General features: G+C 46.3%; 2 protein-coding genes across 4 annotated transcripts in view; one reads left to right on the top strand and one right to left on the bottom strand.

The window, feature by feature from the left end:
- The window catches only part of jmy (junction mediating and regulatory protein, p53 cofactor), a 26322-nt gene extending 13415 nt beyond the window's left edge, over positions 1-12907 (top strand). The window contains exons 3-10 of one of the 2 annotated variants that reach the window (XM_056587447.1): positions 933-1083; positions 3733-3902; positions 4405-4570; positions 5911-6101; positions 6617-6703; positions 7620-7706; positions 8493-9024; positions 9227-12907. In XM_056587447.1, the coding sequence (XP_056443422.1) occupies positions 933-1083; positions 3733-3902; positions 4405-4570; positions 5911-6101; positions 6617-6703; positions 7620-7706; positions 8493-9024; positions 9227-9546 (1704 nt within the window). In that variant the 3' untranslated portion in view covers positions 9547-12907. Of the gene's footprint in view, positions 1-932; positions 1084-3732; positions 3903-4404; positions 4598-5910; positions 6102-6616; positions 6704-7619; positions 7707-8492; positions 9025-9226 lie in introns of both variants that reach the window. The other variant, XM_056587446.1, reaches the window with a different exon arrangement.
- On the bottom strand, positions 12874-25733 carry LOC130380288 (homer protein homolog 1-like). Of its 2 annotated transcripts, XM_056587449.1 has the most exons (10): positions 24566-25733; positions 21297-21453; positions 20238-20369; positions 19612-19704; positions 19312-19374; positions 18343-18491; positions 17247-17406; positions 16757-16867; positions 15520-15600; positions 12874-15045 (listed from the first exon to the last, which is right to left on the bottom strand). In XM_056587449.1, the coding sequence occupies exons 1-10, from the start codon at positions 24568-24570 to the stop codon at positions 14857-14859; spliced, it is 1140 nt and encodes a 379-aa protein (XP_056443424.1). In that variant the 5' UTR covers positions 24571-25733; the 3' UTR covers positions 12874-14856. The 2 variants fall into 2 exon arrangements, with proteins under 2 accessions (XP_056443424.1, XP_056443425.1); XM_056587450.1 differs by lacking the exon at positions 19312-19374 and having other exon boundaries at positions 24566-25731.

The following is a 25733-nucleotide window of genomic DNA, read 5'->3' as shown; positions in this document are numbered from 1 at the left end:
CAGTGTTCTGCTCTCTCAGGGTCCCTCCCAGAGCATGAGGAGAGAAGCACACCCTGTGGTCAGGGAAAAAGGGAAAGGGATTCCTGTAGGAATCGCCATTCTCAGCTTATATGATTCTGAATCGATTCACTACTTTTATTATAATTGAGAAGTTTCCTTCCCCCTTTTGTCTTTGATTGCCGTGTTTACATTATGGCCAGCACTACTTGACTTTTTCAAGTAATAAAACAACATCCTCTTGTACACGCTTTACTATGCTTTAATGCCACAATGCCACACCACATTCCTCAGCACACAGTTTACCCGAGGAGATTCTGAGTCTATATGACAAGTTATGAATCAAGAATTGGCTTTGATTCGAATCGTGACCCCAAGAGTCCTATCTTATCTTGAGGTACCGACGGACTCCAACCTCTACCTTTGGTGGAGGTTCACTGCATACACACTGGGCTATCGATGCTTGACTTCAGGAAGGCCTTTTGGAAAGGAAAGAAGCACTTTGTCTGCTTCCATTCAGACTGTATGCTTTTATGCTTTCTTCTCTCTTTGGAGGAAAGCCTCTTCTAAAGGAATAAAAGATATGAGCATAAAATTAAGCATAATTGGGAATCTGTTTACATTTTACATTTAATAAAACCCTACTCAACAGGGGCAAAGGTAATTAATGTCTCAAAATGTGAACACTAACTTCAAAGCCATTTAGTGTAATTCAGATGTAGTTTTACCCCTGTATTCGTCTTTCGGTATCATGTAATTTGTCTTTGTTTACTTTGTGAAGCAATCTGTAAATCAAATATGTACCATAATGTGTGTGTGTGTGTGTGTGTGTGTGTGTGTGTGTGTGTGTGTGTGTGTGTGTGTGTGTGTGTGTGTGTGTGTGTGTGTGTGTGTGTGTGTGTGTGTGTGTGTGTGTGTGTGTGTGTGTGCTGCAGATCACCCTGGAGACGGAGCGCCTGGGGCCACGCCGCGTGGAGGCACTGACCCGGGAGGATGAGGAGTGGCAGAGGAAGGCCCACGCCGCGGTCCTCTCCATCCAGAGCCTCACCGCCCGCTTCTTCCAGACCACCGCCCGCGCACAGAAAGGTGAGCAGCGCTGTGTATTCGCTGGTGCGGGAAAGAGGAATACATGTGCTTGATTTGACCTAAGGGGTAATATCATTCTTTTTTCTGACTTTTCCCTTTACCTTAGACTGCTATATGACGTATGTATACATGTATTACGTCCACTAAGCTAGAGGAATCTAAGTGCGAGCCAGGGGGAGTATTCATGCCCTCCGAGAACGCCACTCAATAAGTGTGTGAATCACCTCGTTGCATTTGCCGAAGCACATGCAAGGCGTTCGACCACTCAAAACAGAGTTGGCGTGCTCACCAATCACAGCAGAGTGGGCTACTCGGGAGGCGGGCCTTAAAGCGACATGATCCAAAACGTTGTTTTTGAAAAACACTTGAAAAGGGGTATTTCTAACATACAGGCATGTACCTCTACTCTATTAGTACCCCCAAATGCAATTATTAACCCTAAAAATGTATGATATGGGATGGGCGGGGATGGTTGTGTGTGTGATTCTTGGGGAACACTGTTTTATCTTGATGTCATCATCTGGCGTCTTATGATCCTTTGGAGAAGACGTATTCTGCTGTGATGGTTGATTCAGGATTAAGGGCTGTTCCTGTTAGCATGTTAGCTCGTTCACCATGCTCTTGCCATGCTAACATGCTAACGGCCCAGGGAGCAATCTCGTGTACTTTCTTCAGAAAAAGCCCCCTGGCCTCTAGTTTACACACTGTAACCAAAGCATTGAGATCCTCACTACAGTATTCTCCTGTCCAACCATAATCTACAGAGCGGGACATGCCAAACTGACCTATTTAAGCCCTCGCATCAAGCCATTGGGGTCCTTAAACCACGGCAACTAGGGGTGGCCACCCTCATTCAAATTATGATAAATAAATGAATACACTTGATTATTCGTAATGACATGCGAATTTAGCTGTAGCAGGTATTTTATAAAAATACCCATTTTTCATTTTTGTCAACATACGCCTAAGAAGTAAGGCACATGTTTATCAAATATGTAAAAAGCAGAAATAATAATAAGAAAAACAATTGCAATCGGTGTACATTAAATACATGTCTGTGTCTCTCCGCATCACGCGGGGGTATCAACCATAGGACTGCCCGCACACGCACAAGACGTGGCAACCTAAAGAAGCCAAGTGTAGAAATATTTACTTGGGGACAGTCAGGGATAATACATGTATACAATGATATGATACATGATAAAAAAAACGATAAATCGTTATAAAATCACGATCTCTATTTGCCCCTGTGTTGATTGAAGTTTTAAATTACTTCGATTATTATTATTATTATTTTATTTATTTTTTGAAGCCTTCATTTACAGGTGTGTGGAGTTGGTTCAGTAGTTATAAAAGGCCAGCAATTAAAGACAATGTGCTGCTAAATGTCTAAAATGAATCAATCTGCTTTTGAAATTGCACTTTAATCAGTTATAAAGGACCATATGAAACGCAACGTGTGCAACAAAAACTTCATTTTGTGAGAAAGAAATCGGGGCAGAGAATCATGATATCAATTCTAAGCTAAAAAATCGTGATTCATATATTTTTCCCCGAATCGTGCAGGCCTACCTCCGTCCCAGTGGAGAGTCTTTTCCACATTTCATTTTCTGTTGTAAATTGCTTGGAATTACTATTAATTTACAATGAAATAGGCTATTACGATTTTTCATTTTATGGCTTTTTAAAACCCATGGAGCATTCCTGGGCCAACCCCGAGTGTGTAGCTCTGGGGAGGGAAGAACTCCCTGTCCGTCTCTTTATTTGATCAGAACAAGAGGGGGTCAAGCGTTTGGGACAGTGGTCCTCGATGTAGGAACGCTTTCCTCCAGGAACTCCAGCGGTGGACATCTTTTTTGGCTAAACATGTTTAGGATAAGATTGAATGGAGTATTATTATTGGAAGATACACAGTATCTCTCAGTGAGGCAGTGATTGTTCAGGCTCTCATAGTCACATTGTCGGCACAGACATCAAAGCAATTTAAGAAAAACAGCCCAAAAAGGGTTCTCACTGTCTAAACTATCGAGGTGTGATGGGAGGAAGCACAAGATGAAACCGAAAGAGGCTCTCACCGTCTACAGCCTGGTTAATGGCCAAACACATGTTGGCCACAGTGGTGTTACAGATGCAAACCAACACCTATCAAATGGAGTTCCCAAGGTGGAGGGAGAATAGAAACAAAACATATTAAATTAACGACTATTAAAGGTAGAGGTTGTATCGGTTGTGATAGTATTGTCATTGTCAGGATAAGTTTTTCCACACCATTAAAATAAAGTGTATGCCTGTACCTCTAGTGTTTTGTTTTGTTTTATTGTTACCTGTCAGAATCAGAATTAGAGTTACTAGAGTTATTAGAGTTAAGTACACAAGAGTAAAATTCTGAGGCTTGGTTCCTCAACAGCCATATAGCAGCAACAATAAAAGATAAGTAAAAATAAAAACAAGTAACAATAGTAGCAGCATCAATAGATCCAAAGAATGGATAATAATAATAATACAAATTAAATGAAGTAATTTTAAGGAAAGAAACTAAAACAGTGGTATGAGGTGTAGCAGAGTCTAAAGTGTAAAGTGTTCAAGTGGTAGTGAAGGTCTGTAAAGGCCTAACTGCGTGTGACTGAGGTGTCCCCCTTGTGGTTCCAGCCATGTACGAGCGGATGCGCGCCGACCAGAAGAAGTTTGGTAAGTCGGCCTGGGCCGCCGCTGCCGGCCGCTTGGAGCAGCTCCAGTATTCTGTCTCCAAGGAAACGCTTCAGCTGATGAGGGCCAAGGAGATCTGCCTGGAGCAGAGGAAGCATGGCCTGAAGGAGGAGGTATTACATCCCGTAATCCACGCTGATACTCATTCTCGCTTACTAACACCACAGGTGTCAGTCCACTCACTCACTCACTCACTCACTCACTCACTCACTCACTCACTCACTCACTCACTCACTCACTCACTCACTCACTCACTCACTCACTCACTCACTCACTCACTCACTCACTCACTCACTCACTCACTCACTCACTCACTCACTCACTCACTCACTCACTCACTCACTCACTCACTCACTCACTCACTCACTCACTCACTCACTCACTCACTCACTCACTCACTCACTCACTCACTCACTCACTCACTCACTCACTCACTCACTCACTCACTCACTCACTCACTCACTCACTCACTCACTCACTCACTCACTCACTCACTCACTCACTCACTCACTCACTCACTCACTCACTCACACACCAAAAGTGTACAGTCTGTGCAAAGGGCGTCTCCAGTCTGTCTGGGGTCTCTGTCCGTCTGACGCGGTGTGCTGTCTCCAGATGCAGAGCCTGCAGGCCGGGGCGGACGCCATGCTGCGCCTGGACCAGCTGGAGGCGCTCTACTACCAGCTGCAGCTGCAGCTGTACGACATCCAGGCGGAGGTGCTGCGCTGCGAGGAGCTGCTGCTCACCGCCCAGCTGGGCAGCCTCCGCAGGGAGATGACAGGTGGGCCTCTTGGGGGCGCACGCCATGGTACTACTGCTGGGAGCACACACACACAAACACACGCACGCAGGCAGGCAGACACACACACGCAGACACACACACACGCAGGCAGGCAGACACACACACGCGGGCAGACACACACATGCATGCACAAACACACAGGACATGCACGCAGTCACACACATGCATGCACAAACACACACAGACATGCACGCAGACACACACATGCATGCACACACAAACACACACACACACACACACACACATGCACGCACGCATGCACATACACACACAGGGGCACACACTCATATGGGAACACACACATATGGGCACACACACAAATAATCACACACACGAAGGCACAAACACCCACTGAGGCATAAAAACATGGGCACCCGCAACCACGCAAAATATACACACACACATACACATACAAATACACATACCCACATACATATACACACTCACACACATGTCGTTACACCCCTACTACACACACACCACTGCGTTGAGGATTTGATGTGCTACAAATCCAAGATGTACCACAACGGTCTCAGAGAACAATCGATCACATGTTTCCTGGACAACGCACAAAACATATTCTCAAAGCGCTGCAGAATATTTAATTAATTTCGGCAGATTCAATTGATTCCGTACCCAATAATATTCTAAATGACAGTCTGGTGGGAACAATCGTGAGGAGTCAATCGTTTCTGTATAAACTGAGTAGATAAGGAGTCAATCAAACTTATAACAATTATGGTCATATATTTAATTAATAAAGGCACAATAACATACAACAATCATACATCAAACATACATAATCTGAGGCCCAACATATAATCATCCGAGGCCTCAGATGGGAGTTCGCCCTGTGTCTCTCCAAGAGCTCTGCAATGAGAAGTTCAATGCATGGGCAAAAGCAAAGACTTCTTATGCAGTGTTGTTGAGTGCTGAGAACAGCTGTACCCCCCAATAGAACTATAGCATTGGTTAACCAGATGGTAAACTATCGATGAACCTCCTCAGGATGTCATAAAGGGGGTCATAGCTGCGCCTGATCAGTTGGAGCCCTTGCTCCTCGACCTTCCCAACGGGGTCAGGAAACAGGCACTTACCAACATACCCAACAAAATGGCAGTTAAAAGAAACAGAATGTGAAAAAATAATTTTCCCAGCAACTCCTAGCTAAACATTGTTGGTTACTGTGCTATAAGTGGAATAAAGCACTCCTCTCTATCCCGGAATGGGAGCATTCAGTAGTGGGGTTGGAGAGCCACTTCTGTGCACTCTGGAACCTAACGTGTCTTTCTTGTGTCGCCGTGTCTCCCGGCCGGCAGAGCGCCAGGACGAGGTGGTGTACTACGACGCCTACGAGAGCCCCGACGCCATGCAGGGGGGGGAGGAGGGCGGGGTCCCCCCCAGCCCCCTGACGGAGGAGCAGCTGGCGGTCCTGCAGAACAAGACCCGGCAGCTGGAGGCACGCAGGGGACGCATCACCTCCAAGAGAGCCTACCTCAAGAACAAGAAGGTAGGCGCGCAGCGGTTCTGCTGGGCACTGGGACGTCAAGCAGCGGTTCTGCTGGGCGGTAGGATTCCTCAAAGTGCCTTTTCATTTACGACTCCTAAAGGTGCTGGCGGTAAAATGTTTTGAAGGTGAAGCTTTCCTACAAGACTATACACCAGCCTCTTGTCTAGTGGATGTGTAGTGGTCTCATTCAGTGTGCAAGGGTGCCTGTATATCATATGTAGAGTGGTTGTGTAATTGTCTCGTCTGGGGCGGCTGTGGCTCATGAGGTAGAGCGTGATGGCTGGTAACCGGAAGGCTGCTAGTTCGATCCCCGGCTCCTCCTAGCCTAGAGTGTCGAGGTGTGCCTGAGCAAGACGCCTCACCCTTACTGCTCCTGATGAGCTGGCTGTCGCCCTGCGCGGTTGACTCCGCCGTCGGTGTGTGAATGTGTGAATGATTGGTTGTCAGTCGCTTTGGATCAAAGCGTCAGCAAAAATCCCCTAAATGTAAATGTCCCCTTCGTGGTTTTATTTCAGGAGATCTGTATCGTTAACCACAACCAGAAGATGGACCAGCGCAAGGGCTGCCAGGCAGACAGTGATTCCATCCAGGCACTGCACCAGGTACACTGTAATCAGTATACTCACTATCATCTCTATCCTCGCATGCTTTACCATGTTATGTATTTTAAGAATCTAAGCTACCCACACATAGACCCAATGAAGGGTCAGGCAGGACCAAACATATAAGCCGTAAATACTATACATAGCCACAAGGGGAGCAAGACCTTATTGGAGGCTGCTCCAGCCACAGATAGCAGCACCTTTATATATACGAAGAAGCCAAAGCCATTATGGCACCCCGGCCACGCCCACTAGGCCACGCCCACTTGACGGTCTCTACCTGAGCACGCAAGGGGTGGAGAAGGCCAGAGATCAATAGGTAGACGGCGCAGAAAGCCACCCGGGCCTAAGCCCGGGGGGCTTGAAGTAGATCACGGTATTTTCCTCTCACACGTGTTAGATACAATTCCCTCCGTATAGCTTCAGTTACCATGCCGAAACATGCCTACTTTATAATAAATGAAGTGAGTTAAAAGCAACCCGGGATTGGACAACTTTCTTCAAGAATATGCAACAACCATCACAATGTATTCCCTTATCCAACCCATCCATAATGTTGACATTTCATTTACATTTACAGTCAGGGCATTTAGCAGACGCTTTTATCCAAAGGGACAGCGATCAGTATATTTGTCAAGAAGGAGAAATAACAATATATCGCTGTCGGTACAGTAAGGATGTTCATAGAACCTCCCAGCACTAACAATTGCTAGGTTAACCCATTCCCGTATTACATCAAAGATAGCTAGGATAAGATGCTACGCAACTAAGTACTTTATTTTTTCTTACATGAACCACAGATCATTCATAACATGTCTGCTTCGTGATTTAGGCTTTATGCTATGGGCTTTATTTCTGATGCATATGATCCTGGGGTAAACCTCCTTCACAACTTGTCTTCCTCATCATCTCCCAGAAAGCCGAGGATGAAGAGGAGAGGAGGAGTGCCAGAGTTGGCCAGGAGAGACAGACGACCCTACTGGGACTACGCAGCCACAGCCAGGTCTGGTGCCTACTGCCCCTCACCCCCCTTCTCCTGCTGCCTCTCCTCCCCCACCCCCTACTCACACAGTTAACACTGAGACCTGGTCCCGCAGTCCTGCTGTGTTATAGCAGAACCTCTGACCCAGCAGTCCTATTGTTTTACAGCAGAACTTCCTGGGGGCTGAAGCGCTGCTGATTTGTGCCAGCAGATAAAGATACAATGTTTATTTGAAACCTCTCCGGACAGCTTTAACCTGTTAAAGTGCTACACGATTTGTTTAAACAAATATGAAGCAAATAAAATAATGCTCTGGGTTCACCTTTGGTGACATCACTGGCAGAGGATCATTTTGATCAATAGGAGCACAGGGGGAAAAAATCTCAAACCTGCGTACCTCGATGTCTGAGCCAGCTGTGTTTGTGGTTTGCTGACCTCATCCTTATAGAGTCACTGTTCTGTGGGCTTCTAAACCAAGAAACCATTCCAGGCTCTCCTTTTGCAAGAGGGGCCGTGGCGGCGAGTTGTGTGTCCTTTTGGACACTCCTAGTGTAACGCTGTGGTTTGTGTGGATGGTGACGCTCTGTCTGATCAGCGGATGATTTAAAGTCTGCGTCCGAGCGAGGGTTAGGCTTCCCGGACACCTACAGGTCCAGCATAACGCTACGGTGTGTGGTGCATTTCAAACAACATGCACAATGACGTCTGTCCCGTTTGACTTGAAACGTGAGAAACAACCACGGGACCCCCTGAGCGACCAATGGTTTCACTGATCTCACCGGTTTGTTCTTCTCTGGTCCCGTGCAGCGCTTCCCGGGCCATGTGACCCTGAAGTCCAGCCGGCTGCGCCTGGGCCTGCCCCACCCCCGGAGGAGACCGGGGGCCCCCTCTGCCGGGGCGGGGGAGACGGCCAGCACCCAGGTAGCCAGCGTCCAGACGGACCTGGGTCTGGACCTGAGTCCCGCAGTGCCCCCTCACGCCTGCGGCCACCAGAGCGCGTCTTTACCTCCGGGGCGGTCTGCGCCCGGGAGCCCCTCCTCCCTCCCCCCGTTCTCCTCCATGCCTCCGCCCTGCTCCGCCTCCACGCCGGCCCTCTCCTCGGCCGCCGCTCCGCCCCCACCGCCTCCTCCTCCACCCCCGCCGCCCCCTCCCTCTCTGGAGGACCTGCAGGGTGAGGTGGGGCCGGAGGAGTCCAGGGGCCCCCAGCTCGGGGCCGGGTGCGAGTCCCTCCCCCTGGCCCTCTCGCCCTTCTCCCCGCGCTTCTTCGACAGCAGCCAGCTGCTCAATGCCCGGAAGAAGCTGAGGAAGACGGCTTCGCTGGACTCCACCTGGAGGAGAGGTACGTGCATCAGAATGTTATTTATTAGATTTACTATATTTATTATTTACTTATTTATATTTAAATTAGACTCTGGTGTGTGTGTGTGTGTGTGTGTGTGTGTGTGTGTGTGTGTGTGTGTGTGTGTGTGTGTGTGTGTGTGTGTGTGTGTGTGTGTGTGTGTGTGTGTGTGTGTGTGTGTGTGTGTGTGTGTCCGTCCCAGCGGGCTCCCCCATGGATGAGGTCCTGGCCTCCCTGAAGCGCGGCTGCTTCCGGCTGCGTAAGGCGGAGCTGCGCGTGCTGCCGGACCCCGACCAGGACGACAGCGAGAACATCCTGGCGCAGATCCGCCAGGGCGTGCTGCTACGCAAGGTCCGTGGCCGGCCCGCAGACCACGGCCAGCGCCGGCCCGCCAACCGCTTCCCCTCCTCGGCCGACGCCCTGACCCGCAGCATCCACGAGGCGCTGCGCAGGATCAAGGAGGCGTCGCCCGAGAGCGAGTCAGAGGACGAGGGCCTGCCCTGCACCGACTGGGAGAACTAGAGTCTGGTGCCTGGAGGACTAGAGCCTGGAGGACTAGAGCCTGGAGGACTAGAGCATGGAGGACTAGAGCCTGGAGGACTAGAGCCTGGAGGACTAGAGCCTGGCGGAGTAGAGCATGGAGGAGTAAAACCAGATCGACGATCCCATGCTAACTCAGCAGACACAGAGGAGACGCAGGAGTCGGCCCTCAGAGAAGCGGTCCGGTGGATCTCCTGGCTCCTGTGTGCACCTCAGCGCTCTGAATCTGGCTCTCTGCTTTCCTGTGTGGGGTCGATTTTCTTATCCTTGCGTTAAAGAGGCAGCAGACTTTGTACTCCTTCATCAGTTTGCTGTGATGGGTTTGTTACGTTTGATGGGATGAGGTGGTTTTTATTTTAGGTTTTGTAATTCCACACTGAAATAAGAATCAGGATGAGGTCACTGCTGAACGCCAGCTCCACACATGAAAGTATTATGAAAATGACCCCAAATATATTGTTTTAAAAGGGACTTTTATTGCAAACAATAATATTATCATAGCAATAATAATAATACATTTTATTTGTAGAGCACTTTACATTCGAAAAATCTGAAATGGCTACAGAGTTTAAAAGGAAAGAAGGGTTGTTAAAACATATAATGCATACACAGTAAAAGAGAAAGCCAAAGGCTTTTTTAAAAAGATAAGTCTTAAGGTTTCGTTTAAAAACAGCGATAGTCTGTGGGGCCTTCAGGTGGTCAGGGAGGGCGTTCCATAGTCTTGGGGCAGCAGCAGGGAAAGCCCGATCGCCCATGGTGCGGAGCTTGGTCTTAGGTGGTCTGAGGGTGTGTGTTGATGCACAGCAAAGGGTGAGTGAGGTGGTCTGGGGGGTGAGGAGCTCCTGGAGGTAGGGGGTGGGGCATGTCCGTGGATGCACTAGTGGGTGAGGAGGGATACCTTGTATTCAATTCTGAATGTGACAGGGAGCCAGTGAAGGGATCTGAGGATGGGGGTAATGTGTTCATATTTGCGCACCCTCATCAGGATCCTGGCAGCGCTGTTTTGTATGTACTGGAGCTTCTGGATGCTCTTGCCAGAGATCCCGATGAGTGCATTGCAGTAATCCAACCTGGAGGAGACAAAGGCGTGGACGAGCTTGTCTGCATCTGCCAGGGTGGGCGTAGGCCGGAGTTTGGCAATGTTTTTGAGGTGGTAGAATGCGGTCTTGCGGAGGTGATTGATTTGGGTGTCATAGTTCAGTTGCTCCATTTTAACACCCAGGTTGGTGACAGATGTGGAAGGGGGGATGTTTTGGCCAGAGAAAGTGGTGTGCCGATGAGGATGGCTTCTTTTTTAGAGCTGTTTAATTGAAGAAAGTTGAGCTTCATGCACGCCCCTTATCTCCTCCAGGCAAGTGGTCAGTGTGGATGTTGGCAGGGGGCAAGAAGAAGTGGGGGTGGTTCTTAGGTACAACTGTGTGTCATCAGCATAGCAATGGTAAGATAACCCATGCCTGCTGATGACGCTGCCCAGGGGGAGCATGTAGATGGAGAAAAGGGTGGGGCCCAACACCGAGCCCTTGGGGACACCGCAAGTGACACTGGGTGTGTGATTTTGCTCTGCCCAGGGCGACGTGCTCGGTTCTGCCGGTGAGGTAAGAGGTGAACCAGTTGTGTGTATTTCCTGTGAGTCCAATGGTTTATTGCAGGCATTGGAGGAGGATATTGTGGATATAGCAATATTATATTTGCCGGTGTAGAATCTGAAAACAATGTATGTTGTTACATATATTGATTTGATCTGACTCTTGGGGGAACCTGAGGAAACCTTCTTTGAGGTGGTCCTCACTGAATGCATTCTGCTGCAACCTGATCAACACTGGTCTTGTTATCAACCAGATCAACACTAGTCTTGTTATCAACCTGATCATCCGTGGTCTTGTTATCAGATTGTATCCAGATGACAGGAAGTCTTGGCTTGTTAATATGTCCCTCAAGCAGTCCTCAAGTATTCTGCTGAACATAAACTCACATTGTTCCCACTTCCTGGTTCAACTAGGATACATCTATGCCACACCTTTCTACCCATTGGTGACACACGCATTAACATGTTCTGAAATGTATTGTTAAAAAGGCACCATATTACTCTTTAACATATCTGGATTTCATTCTCATCTAAGGTTCCCCTGATAGGTCGAGTATGGCAAACATGTGCGATAATTTATCTTAACACGGCAGCCTCCAGCAGGCTTTTATTGGGGGTTAAAGGCCAAGACAGAGATGGCTGAAGTTTAAAGTTGTGGTAACTAGTGGTAGTGATCCTCTATCCTGATGAAGGTATTGTTCATATGTTGAGATCTGGTTCCCCCTGCTGCTCCAAATGGCCTCAAAACAATGTGGCTTGTGTGTGTGTGTGTGTGCGCGTGTGTGTGTATAATCTTTTTATGTATTTTTTTGTACCGTCAGTTTCAACTGCCTTTTTTCATCATTTGAATGTGATGTGTTACTGGAGGTGATTTTGTGTCGATTTTATATTGATTTATTACGTGTACATTGTGTCAAACCTTCGTTGTCTTTGATTTGAAAAGACGGGGGAAAGTCATTGTAGGAAACCACTTGCACTGAGTACAATCAGTAGGGTTGAAGATGTACTGATAAGAACCAACAACTGCTGTCCACACACAGGAGCTCTCTACTCTCTACTGAGATGACAACTGTAAAAACAATTCAAAATGATTCATCCAAACCTTTTTCTAAATCGCTGTCTTTAAGAATGAAGCGTGCCGTTGTAAAGGCTCCGTCTACAGCAATGAACAACCATATATAAATAGATCATGAATTTCTGCACACCTGTGACCAGTCAAATTGATTTAATGTTTTTCCCGTGAATTGCTGTCCTGTCCATGATTATTGTGTGTGGGCTGGTGAAGCAGATGTATTAGATCGTATTTTCATTCTTTATTTTAATATATATATCAAAATATACTTCTTGTTTTTAGATGTTTATAAAATCCAAACAATTAAAATCCTTGTTATACATTTATATTCTCTGGTACAGGACACAGCTTTAACTCTGTGGAACTCCCTGTATGACCAAATACCTGGCTCCTTTCAAAACAAGCCTATTAAGTTAAGTGCAATAATTTAACAAAAATATGTTATATGAATAGAACTATTGAAGTGGAATTTATGAAAAGTATATCTCTGCATGTGATAAATTTAGTATTTATTAAAAACCTCAAATTTTAAAATGTAGGATTTATAAGGCAGTATCAAAGAATGGAATATACTTTTTAAGATTTATGATGCACTGCATTTCTCATCCTTTCCTACCATTACATTCCTATTTCCTTTCTATATTGTATTTCAAATAAACACAAGGGCCTTTTTCCACTTTGCTTAGTGTTTTTTATTTCCTCTGGTGGTATGGGAATGCATTTATAGAAACAATTTGATTAACCAATTGGCAGATATTAGTTGATTAATCAAGAATCTATAGTCATATCCATTAAATGACCACAAGTTTGCTTTTGCTTCATAAATATCAATAATGTGCAGCTTGTCCTTGTTTTAGACCAATTAGGTTTTTTACACAGGTGAAATAGTAGGGTCACACAGGTGGACCTCATAACATTAATTGTACCTCCAGATGTAAGAGTTACGATTACTATTTAAGTACTATTTCATTTACTTTTCAATGCATGCCAATTGATTCCAGCTCAATTAAACAACCCCCTTGCCAACTTGAACAAGAATCACACCTTAAAGAATGACGCATCTGCATGTTTTTCTAATTTGCTTTACTATAAACTGAAAATTACAGTTGTGTTTAAGCCTGCAGTATACATTACACTTTTTTTGTCAATATATTTTTCAAATGTACCCGAACTGACAGCAAGCCCTTAAATAGTGTTCATTGTGTATACATGGTATAATCTTTACATTAAATCACAGAATTTTTGGCAATAGTAAACCAACAACATCGTACCACAGTTAGCTACCAGTGATGATCTTTGTACCAAAGGCAACGTCAGGAAAACTCTCAACAGGACATTATGTTTGGCAAGAGAAAAAAGTTTCTGCAAATTCAACCCCACCCACTGCATGAAGGTATCTTTATTTGATGTCTTTTGATCAATAGTTCAAAAATATTGCCAGTTTCTTCCCAAAAACTACCTGGACACCCACATACCATACAATAAAAAATATCAAGCGAAAATTTAACATCTGTTTCAAACAATTTTCATCATAATAATAACTGAACAAAAGCATAGGGTCAAATGATTGCACTCAAAGTAGCAACAAGATACAAAGGGAAAAGATTATTAAAAAAAACTCCTCGCACACAATTTCATTTTCACAAGTGCACTAGGATTTTCCATTAGTATTAAAAAGCGTATAGAAGGAAACACAGGTGTACACGCTTGTCTTCATACTAACTGAAAGAGGAATATATTACCTGAAAAAAGCGAGACTGAAAAGTCTTTTGACTGTTTGACTTCCCTTTAGTTTGTATTGCTCTTGTTCTAGGAGGTCAGCCCCTCTGTGCCGCGGTCTCAGTCCTCCTCTTCGGGATCACTGTGGGAACAGTCGTGCATTCCCAATGCATCCCTGCCTCACGCCACTCAACTCAATTTCCAATCTCAAAGTCAAAGTTTAAAAAGTTCAACAATTCTATAATAACCAGTCGTAGTCCGAGTGAGTAAATGCTTGAATACATGAAAATAATAGATACATCGAATGGAGCGTTTACTCATTTCATTAAAGTGATTTTTTTTGGCTGAAATCGACATCGGTCTTCGGTCTCAACATCCGTTTAAAAATATCACAAAAATGCGATTTAAAAAACACACGGGTGATTGAAAGAGGGGAGGCGACCGTCACCAACCACAGGTGAAGAACACACCAAGAACGCACCAATAGCAAAGCAGAAGAACAAGAGTGTCTTGGTGAAGAAGGATATTAAAGTGGTACAAAAACGAAACTATGGAAATGTCCACCATCCCTCTGAACGCCGGTGTGCACGGATCATTCAGAGCTTATCCCCTGTGTTATTTTCCCCTTTGGTCACTCAAGCGAATAAAGAAAATTCCAGAGGTTATATGGAGAAGAGCAGGAGATGGGCGTGGCCGCCTCATGTAAACGTGTACCGACAGACCCAAGATGAACCCAGAAACCGAGATAGAAAAGTAGAGTGCAAACATACCCACTAATAGGTGACGAGCATCAGTGATAAAAAAATTACCGACATGCGAGCACTGCCCTCTGCCTTCTCTCGTGTGTTGCTGGGAGGAAGAGGTGTCTCTGCGTGGATCATATACTCTATCTCTTCATAAATACACCGTCTGTGTCCTAGCTGCTCTCGATGAGCTTGGCAAGCGTGTCCCGCAGCTCGGTCAGCTCGAAGATCTTCCCGTCCAGGAGCTGCAGCAGGGAGCGCAGATGGGAGCGGAAGGTCTCCCGCTCCTGCTGGGTGTTCTCCACCGTCTGCTCCAGGGCACTCAGCCGCGCCTCCAGGTTCTGGTTCCGCTCCTCCGTGGCCTGAGAGGGGAGGGGCACGCCCCCGGGGGAAGGGGTGAAAGAAGGTCACGGTAAAGTGTCGGGTCAATAATGGGAGAAAGATCTGAAGGTCTCCTGCTTATTCATAGATTAAAGGGGTGATATTATGCTACCAGGTCCAGGTGTGAGTGTTATTAGGCATTACAAGCCGTTTGAAAGAGAAAGGCTGATTTTCCGATGCTTGTAATGGCTAAACACACTCACACCTGATGGCATGATATCACCCCTTTTAACATTATTGTGTGTCAGTACTTTGACCAGTACCAATACACTTGCTCTACAGTATTTGTATAGGATTAAAAAACCTCTTTGAAGTTCTACTTCACAGAGTTTCTACTGTTGAGTTCTATCAGAGATACACGGCCACTCGTGATGTCACAAGCAGACAGAGCTAAAATAACCCCTTCTCCTTAGAGGAGAACATGGGTACGACACAGCTAAGCCGAGATGCCTCACCTGTAGTTTCTGCGTCAGGGATTCTTTCTGCTGCTGGAATTCGTTGGCGACCTCCATCTCTGCTTTAAGTCTCTCTAGCTCCTGGGGACAATGAACTGGTCATTAGACGTACATTACTCCAAATCTAAAAGTATATACCACTACAAATCAGAATTTTGATTCATATCTGAAGTCTGTTGGCAGACAAGCTCCAATCTGGGGGACCAGGGCGTTTCACTTTTAGGGTGCACTCACACTAGGCCATCTGCCCGTGGCCGTGGCCGTTTTCACACCTAACCGTGCTCAAATCTGCCAGTGTGAGTGTGGCCAGTCTGGCCAGGGCAGGCCAACTTGGCCACTTCGGAGAGGTGTGGTGCTACGGTATGGGCCGCCACGGTACAGATGCTAATGAACCGACACGCGCACACGTACGGCTACCCAATTTGCCGGACGACCATGGACATAATAAAGGCGACGAGCCTTCTTTCCCATTAAACGGTAAACATGGCGTCAATCGGTTCAACTGTTGGTTCACGTTGGTCCCATAGAGAAGTCGAGTGTCTGTTAGCCATTTGGGCAGACGATAAGCAACAGACTCAGCAAAGTGCGAACTGTGTTCTCTGTGTTGTTGTCCATTGTTGTTAAAACTCTGACTGGCGGCAGACTTTATTATGGTCCATGCAGCGGACGCTTGGTGATGACGTGTTACGGCGTGATGACGTATGTACAAGAGCCTACCGTGGCCAGGCCACAGTTGCGACGGCCAACGGCCACGGCCAGATGGCCTAGTGTGAGTGCAGGCCAGAGAACAATGGGGCCAGTTGAGCACGGTTAAGTGTGTAAACGGCCAACGGCCACGGCCACATGGCCTAGTGTGAGTGCACCCTTATTTGCTTAACAGTTGTTTTGACCAATTTGCTGGAGGCGGGGCTCTGTTAGTACTGTATGTCATTGCCGAACACAACTCGGCCAGCAGAAGTAAACTGTAAAGGGTGTGTGTAAAGGTTCAAATAAACACTGTGTGGACATACACACATTCAAATCCCCTTCTTGAAGCAACACTTTCCAGAAGGGAATATCTCAGTAACACAACAGGAAAAAAGGCGTAACTCTGCCCCTCTCGGTTCCTAGTTTCCGGCCCAGGCTCTGTGCCGTCTCCCCCCAGTTCTGCTGTAGCGTAGAACTACTGGACCCAGGATAACAGGGACATAATCTAGGAAGGCAACACCTTCTGTTGCTTCATTGGAGCCCAGAATACCTCTTCCTTGGCCCCCAGCGTGGCCTGCAGCTCCTCGATGGTCTGGTTGAGGTCCGTCTTCTGGGCCTTGATGACCGCTGTCTGACCGCTCACACACTCCAGCTCCGTCACCTGAGGAACCAAACAATGGGACCTACATGCTAGTCTCGAGTCTACCACCTAAAGGCTGTTAGAGGAACTACATGCTAGTCTCTACCGTGAACCACCTAAAGGCCGATAGAGGAACTACATGCTAGTCTCTACCAAGAACCACCTAGAGGCAGTTAGAGGACCTACCTGCTAGTCTCTACTGAACCACCTAAAGGCCATTATAGGAACTACATGCTAGTCTCTAATGTAAACTACATGTTAGAGGAACTACATGCTAGTGCCTTGCTCATAGCGGGAGCTTGGTTGAATGGCAATGTAGTGTAATGTGTTCCATCCGTCTTTATTTTCGTTTTTTTTGCAGCAGTGGGAATCTGGGTATCTGGGCCGACGATGACAGTACCCTCTTGTGTAGCCTCTCGGCCTCCTCCTGGTAGGCCGCTAGCTGCTGCTTCCACTGCTTCACGTTAGCCGTGGACTCCAGCAGCGCCGCCGTTAGCTTAGCGTTGTTTCCCTTCAGGGCCGCTAGCTCCGCCTCCCAGTGCTTGTTGATGCTGGTTGAACTGACAGGGATAGGAGATACATAGATACAAAAAATACAGCTTGAGTTCCTATCTAACTCCACCAGGGGGAGGTAGAATAATTTTTTCCAGTGAGATTCCACAAATGTTTCACTCAATGTTTAACTAATGTAAAGAAAATGCATACATACATATAATGTAAAATATATATATATATACATACAAACACAAATCTGAACACGCCTTTTTTATTTAGCATTAATGTTACAAGTATTTCCTCTGTGCTACACAGCCTGTGTTCAAACAATGTGAATAATTAGGCTAGTTTCATGACACAGACTCATCAATCATGAAACCATTAACAACTGGTCCAAGTTAGCCATCTTGAAGAGTGTGATCAGATCCCATCTGAACCAGTTCTGGATTATTGATGGGGAACCACACACATTGCTTTAATGGGACTCTGACGCCACGGGAGGACATGAATAATGAATGAATGGCTGAATGATTGAATGAATGAAGTTGACACAGAGAGCATGCAGTCACTCAACCACTACGTTTTTATTTTAAATCAGGAGGGGAAAAGAAATCACCTTTAATTCAAAATGTAACTGGTTAAATAACATGTAACGTGTGGACATGAAAATACTTTTTTTTATCAGATGCTTTACTAATCCTGATTTCTTTATTTGGAGGCTTCAACGGCCATTACAATGTGTGCTTTTACATGAATACACCCTTTCCCCATCGCAGGACCAACACTGGTGTCGCTCATCCCACTAGTATGGGTCTGCTCTTTCATGAACCTATGACAGCCCTCTGAAGGGAAGGGGCCACGGTCAATGTGTGACATGGTCACTAGTTGTGGTCCACTCACACGTCCACCTCTGTGAAGGAGCCCTAAAGCCCCCGGTAACCTAACAGAGCAAGCGCTAGCTACTCTAGCGCTCTAGGCTATCTTTGGGGGTCTCCACTCACCTGTGGGAGAAGGGCAGTGTGGGGGTCGGGGGATCAGGCCTGGGCTCTGTGTGTTGGGGGGTCCCCGGCGTCGCCCCCCCGTCCTCGTCGTCCGTACCGTTGATGCTCTCGGGGGTCACGGGGGACAGGAGCTCCCCCGTCGCCGACTCCTGCGTTTTTGGTACCGACACAAACGTTTTGCAAAAGTCAACGTCAAAGTGCAACATCGGATTAAAAAGTGTGTTGTGAAACGGGAACCCTATAGCGCCTTACTCTGTGGCAATTTAAGGGGGTCCTATTTCGGCGTTGCGTTTACCAGCCCGCCCTTACAGGCCATTCTGTGACATCACTAATGGAGACCCTTCCGATTCCTGAGGTCCGACCAGTTACGGTATAATAGGGAACCCTTAGACTATTCTATGATACGAACAATAACACTGAGGACAGAATACAGCAAAACTTCAGTTCACTATATCAGGCCGGAAGCCAACCGGTAAGGAACGCAAAGCAATTAAGAAATACATTTTCTGAGTCAGACCACTAGAGGAATGTCTGTGAGTGATTGTGCGTGTGTGTGTGTGTGTGTGTGTGTGTGTGTGTGTGTGGGGGGGGGGGAGGCGGGGGGTGAAACACATTATGTGGGATTAGGCTGGTTGTTAATCACACATCACAGTGATGAGGAGGGATATGTGTTAATCAGAAACCCCCAGGGTTGGTCCACACAAAGAAGGGATTAGGACGTCAAGAAGAACACAACAACATCCAGAAGACAAACACAAACCAGGATAATGGGGAGAGATGCTAAACTGTGATGCTACATGTTGAGCTAGCAACGTAGAGGACGTCAGCGGCCCAATATCGTCCCAGATAAGATAGAGGCTCCATATTCTATCTGGGGGGTTAATGTAGGGATACATCAGGGAATAGGAAGGGCCGCCTGGGGTGGGGGTGAGCGGGAGGGCTGTTGGGGTTCTCCATGACTCCTGTTACCTTCTTTTTACCGGCTTGGTGGACTGACACTACAGTCCTTCTCACAGCCGCTGCCTGAGGAAGCTTGGTTGAGGACGAGAGCATGAAGACAAAGAGCTACACGAGGTGTGGATCGATGCAAGGCTTGTACAGGTTCATCCCTAGTAGCATGGACGTATATTATGATGGCTACTTGTGCTTGTGTGTGTGTGTGTGTGTGTGTGTGTGTGTGTGTGTGTGTGTGTGTGTGTGTGTGTGTGTGTGTGTGTGTGTGTGTGTGTTTGTGTGTGTGTGTGTGTGTGTGTGTGTGTGTATGTGTACCTGTGAGGGGGTGCTGGTCAGCTCCATCTTGTCATGTGACTGCTCCTTGGCCAGGCGCGCCGCCTCCTTGAACTCTGCAAACTTCTCTGCAAACTGAAAGCAAGAATACAAGAAATAAGGTTTGAATCTACCACTAAGTCCATAACTAGGATCTTAAACAAAACAATCAGGGTGGAGATTCATAACTCAAGTTATATTCATAAAGTTTGATAATTTAAACAAAGATGGAAAGTGCTTTTTCCCATTTCTTCTAATTAGGAATCGTAGGTTTGTACATATACCAAACACTAAAATGTCCATTCCAGCATGAATCAAGATATTTGCCTCATCAACATATTCAATCATATTGTATTCCATTGTGTTACCATTAATAATTCACACCATCTTTAGTGAAGTAGACAATTCTCCTCTTCACAATATGTATTATATTTGGCTGTAGAGAGAGGTAGAGAGGAAGAGGGAAAGAGGGAGAGCGAGGGAGAGAGGAAGAGGGAGAGGGAGAGAAGGAGAAAGAGGGAGAGACAGACAGACAGACAGACAGACAGACTGACAGACAGACAGACTGACAGACAGACAGACAGACAGAGAGCGAGCTAGCGAAAGGGGGAGAGAGCAAGCAAGCTCACCTTGAGCAGATGATTCTCCGAGGGAAAGCCCAGACCGTAGACGGTGTTGGCCCGGCTGTCAGCCCACTGGCCAAACTTCTGGGATGTCTTAGTGAAGGTCATGTTTGGCGTGATGGTGCTGTTGATGATGGCCTGCCGACACAACCACCAAAACCAGGTCAACGGCCGTATACACACAATGCTTTGCATCGTGTTTTCCATCATTTAGATTAATTTTATAATGAGTTCTAAATAATTTTGCCTTTCTTATTATTGTTATTATGTGACTTTAGTAAGCCATCGCAACCCATTCGTTGTGTTCTCCATTGTTTGACTTCATTTTGTTCCACCCTTGAGCGTGAGCTGCAAGCTGTTGGTATTGTGTTGCTCTTGAGGGGATTCAGCAGCCCTTGTGTCCAGGCCTGCTGTTGTCTGCTCTGTGCTTGCTGCAGTCCTCTCTGTCACTTTGTGACGCCAGCAGCACATGTTTAATAAGCCTTCATATGTTGACCTTCGTATAACCCTGTGTATCTTCATTTGTATGCTCGATTTGTATGCTCAATCCTCAACCCCCACCGTTTATTTCCCAAAAACACTTAGGCCACAGCAATGTTCCCTGTCCTGCTCTTATCTATTGTTCTCTTATCGTTCTCGCTGCTCCAGGCCTGGATGGAGCAACAGAACACACGTTACATAACCAAGCCAAAATAACTCACACCCCCACTGCTCTCGAGACAGAAATAATCATCTCTGCCACCAATATGTTCTCCCCGATCTCTACTGGTGAGGGACCAGTCCATCTCCCAGTGCAACTGCAATGGAAACATGGATTTGTGTGTCGAACCAGAGACGTCATGTAAGCCCTGAAGGGCCCCCATCTTCGGCCGGCTGTGGGTTTAGTTCGCCATCACAAGCCGACCCGTTTATGGCATCACAAGTGGGAGTATCCACCACCCCCCCCAGATGCATGATGGGTAGGTCCTCCCTGGTGCTGACCCAGTGGACCGTACCACCTTGTAGGCTGATCCATCGTACATCAGTCCCCCCCCCCATACATACATGCAGAGTACAGGCACTGACCTTTGACCCCTCCAGGCTGATGATCCGGTAGACATTGCGGGTGCTGTCGTAGAAGTAGGACACGGTGACGGCGTGCTTGCTGGTGGGCAGCCAGTTCTTCTTGGTGCTGGGGTCGATCTGGAACACGTGGGCCCGCGTGCTGAAGATGGGCTGCTCCCTAGAGGGACACACAGGCTCAGTACCTGTTCCCAACATCGTGGATGTTACATACTTACCGAGGATTCAACGGACCCATGGAATTTATTCATAAATATATATATGATTACATATATCATAATGTGTATATATATAATATATAATATAAACATATATCAAATATACATAATATAAACATAATAAGCACGGGTGTCTATATTCCGCTGTTATCTATTTCTCTATATTTTATATAGACACACCAAAAACTGAACCACGTGATTTTGTGAAATGTTCCTCCCCCACAAGTTATTTATAGATAACAGCGGACAATATAGATACCTGCAAGCACGCACACACACACACACACACTCACACACACACACACACACACACACACACACACACACACACACACACACACACACACACACACACACACACACACACTCACTCACACTCCCACACTCACACACACACACACACACACACACACACACACACACACACACACACACACACACACACACACACACACACACACACACACACACACACACACACACACACACTCACACTCACACTCACTCACAAACTCACACACTCACACACACACACAGATGTACACCCCCTTGGGAGCCACCAGGGGCTCATTTGTAATAATCAATTTGCAACATCAGATCCCACAAGCAGAACGCCCTGCACTGAATGCTTCCCTAATGCAAATCACAGATGTCGATCAGATAATCGGTGATGTGACACCACGGCAACGATCCACACCCATGATGTGGGGATAAACCAGGACTGAAAGAGTGCGATTGTGTACAACTGAATCTCCAGGGCAAGATAAGCATTTAAGATAAGCTGGTCCCTAGATAAACAATACGTGTGAACACTAGAACTCACTCATCCTCTCCATGGGGCGCCAGCAACAAAAAGAGAAACAACAACATGTAGCCACTCTGTCCTCCCCCTTTCACACTCAAAGCCTCCAGCACTAGAAATCACGATTTGCCAAGTTATTTATATTAAATTGCCTGCATAGCTTGGCGGCTGACAGGCTTATTGACAGGCTTCATTGACAGCCTTATATTAGGTATCAATGTACGCATTGTTTTGTAACAAGTGCAGTACAGGATGTCATTATGTGTGACGGCATGGGTTTCCACCCAAGGTTGTAGTTAAATTCCAGGACAAAAGTCCAAACGTCCAAGTCTTAGGATGTCATGATATCATGGTTGTATGGTATGGATCAACACCCCAATGAGTGGGTTCGTTAGCCAGTATGAATTTCAAGTGATGGATAGCACATAATCCCCTTTGATGATTTAATCTATTGCAGCATTGGGACCAGTCTAAATGACTAAGTGCTATGATTATTTCAACACTTCTCTACAATCCCTACAGATAGATACACGACAAGTGCACGCAACAACTCTGAACATCACAGCAGGTGGACAGTGGCAGACACAAATTATGTACTAAAATTATTCGCACATCCCTGTCTTCTAGGATCTTGATCAACGTATGCCAGATACTTTTCTTATTGATTTGTAGCATTTATTAGATCCCAAAAATGACCATCCTAAAAAACCACATACTATGAATCACCAATCAATCATTTTTCAATACACATACAATTCGATAAATGTATTATAGCATGATAATCGCAATGACTGAGTTTTTTTGGTACGTATTGCATTGCATCTTCACCAGGTCGTCACAACCATTGTAAGTAGTCAGGAGGAGTAACTAGGCATCAGTAGCCCAGTATAACTAACCTAGCTGCTTCATCACCATGACAACTACCATGTGACTGAGAGCTGGTCATGAGCTGGGAACATCCTCCAAATCATCCACCCTGAACCAATCAGGATGCTGCCTGGTATCATTTTTTGTTAACCCACTCACAGAGGGAGGAAGCTTTGCTTGTCATACAAGCACATTTTGCTTTATTTAACAGCTGTGTCATGCATGTCATGATGGAGGGTGCTCTATGTGTGTGTTTGTATGTTAGGCATGTGTGTGTATGTGTGTGTGTGTGTGTGTGTGTGTGTGTGTGTGTGTGTGTGTGTGTGTGTGTGTGTGTGTGTGTGTGTGTGTGTGTGTGTGTGTGTATGTGTGTGTGTGTGTGGGTTGGGAATGTGTGCGCGCACGTGTGTGTGTGTGTGTGTGTGTGTGTGTGTGTGTGTGTGTGTGTGTGTGTGTGTGTGTGTGTGTGTGTGTGTGTGTGTGTGTGTGTGTGTGTGTGTGTGTGTGTGTGTGTGTGTGTGTGTGTGATTAACCGTTAACAGGCATCTTAGCACAGACTGGCTTCTTCTGTAGGTGTCAACGTCCAGAATTATTCATTTTGTGAGCAACAGAACATGAATCCCCGGCCTTGCATCCATATGCGAATCCAGAAAAACATTTAATAATCATATCTGGAGATTGTAGGTGCTACCTTTGGAAGGAGGTAAATTCTCACAATCGTTGTCTAATCGACCTCTAACATTTTTGCTATTTTTCAATACAGTCGACGTGATGGTGGTTGTTGTGAGGCAATAGCTTAGACCTGATGGGTTTCTGAATCAACGGTGTTGTAACAGTATTCTATTCCACTTTTGATTGTGTTATAATCAAACTGAACTTTGTTACAATCAAATATATATAATTATTCCCTCCCTGACATAGCAGTACACTGTATTACTTAATAATTACAGTGTATTGCTGTGTTCAAACTATTATTCAGAACTTGGATTTTCGGTCACCTTCCAATAATTTGGTTTAGTGCTGCAAGGTATTTATTTTATTTCATGTAGCAAATGAAGTATCTAACTTAGGATGGGAGGCTGGTCATCATCACTTTCATATATAATTATTGCATTATGTCAGCAAGTATATGAAAAAACAAGGGCATTTGATTAGGCTACTGCATATTTATGTCTGAACAACTGCTAAATTGTGTTAAGTCACTTCAAAGTCCAACAACCAGCCAGCAAGCTAACTTTGCAAAAGTGGCAGCAGCTATCCCAGCCCTCCCCTGCTACCAGACGGCTGGTCCCGTCCTGGAGTCCTGGCTGCACCCATCAGACACAGCAGAACACCGGTGAGGACAGGTCTGGTCTCTTGGATGTGTGGTGTTGTGCGTTACATACCCCATTTTTTGTAGAATTGGGCCACTTGGGCTCCTTTCAGTGGTTTCTCTGGAGGGCGACCTGGGGAAAGCTGGAGGGTTCTTTATATTAACAGTAGTATCTGTTGAACCCAATAAGCTGAAGTCTGGAAAGCGGGGGGCTGGTGTGAAGGAGGTACTATGCGGTTCAGACCGACATGGTCCAGTCGGTGTGCTGTCTCTGGTGCAGTGTGTGGCAGGGTGTTCTTTCAGAGGACAGAGCTCATGCACAGTCGTGTTGGTGCATGCATGATGGAAACAGCCCTGACGGGAGCCAGCGGTAACCCGGCTCAGAGCTGCCCTGCAACACGGCTCAGCCCCGGGTTCAACGAAGGGGATTACGGAGCTGACTGGAGGCGGGGTGGACGAGTGGGAAATCGTTGCAATTGAAACCAAATAATGATTTTAAAGGGATTTAGATTGTAGTACAACAAGGTTTGTTTTTGGCAGAAAATAAATGACGCTCGATGAAACTGTAGTCGGGTAAAATAAGCAAATGATGTCGATTTTAGTGCAGAATGCGATAGCTGTGATCCATTCGTGGCCGGCTGGCTGATTACACAATATGGACCTCTCTCCACGTTGACTCCAAGAGGAGACTTGTTTATAACCTGTGAGACATACAGGTTAAAATGCAGTCCACAATCAGTACAGTAATCCCCTTCAGATGGATCTGTTCTGTATCCCAATGTTGGTCCTTCTGGGTCCTTCCTCTGCCATTAAATCCTCATAGTCTTCCAGAACATCTGCACAGTTCTCCTGCTGAACCAGTACTACTTATTTCCGCAATTTTGGAAATACCATTTTCTGTCGAGCCCGCTTCATGTCCATCGTTTGTTTGACTTTATGGTACATACTTGGCTTCCATCGCCTCTGTCGCATAACACCACAGAAGCGGATAGTAAAAAATAGAAGTCAGATTAGTCAGTGCAAAATATGCAGATATCTTATCTTACTTTCCATTGACCTTACAGTCTACACCGGTTCCGAATACAAAGCAGGGGTCCTGGTGGCCCATCGAGCGGTTTCCCTTCCAGTCGAGTCCGTCCAGTCCGGGCATAAAAGCGCTCTAACCCGTTCATCACCTCCTCGGCTCCATCATCTGCTCGCTGAGCGGTGGAAGTGTTAACGCGCCACGTCATCACGCTGCG

Source organism: Gadus chalcogrammus, chromosome 4 (assembly GCF_026213295.1).
Source record: "Gadus chalcogrammus isolate NIFS_2021 chromosome 4, NIFS_Gcha_1.0, whole genome shotgun sequence".
Classification (NCBI taxonomy): domain Eukaryota; kingdom Metazoa; phylum Chordata; class Actinopteri; order Gadiformes; family Gadidae; genus Gadus; species Gadus chalcogrammus.
The sequence above is the reverse complement of the archived record's forward strand: the minus strand, read 5'-3'. Positions and strand labels throughout refer to the sequence as shown.

What these genes read in the sequence shown, in the direction of transcription:
- LOC130380288 (XM_056587449.1), bottom strand. An exon ending in CGGAGAATCATCTGCTCAAG is followed by an intron (nt 19,705 to 20,237) that starts GTGAGCTTGCTT and finishes TCTTGCTTTCAG; the next exon opens with TTTGCAGAGAAGTTTGCAGA. An exon ending in ACCAAGCCGGTAAAAAGAAG is followed by an intron (nt 18,492 to 19,311) that starts GTAACAGGAGTC and finishes CCAAAAACGCAG; the next exon opens with GAGTCGGCGACGGGGGAGCT.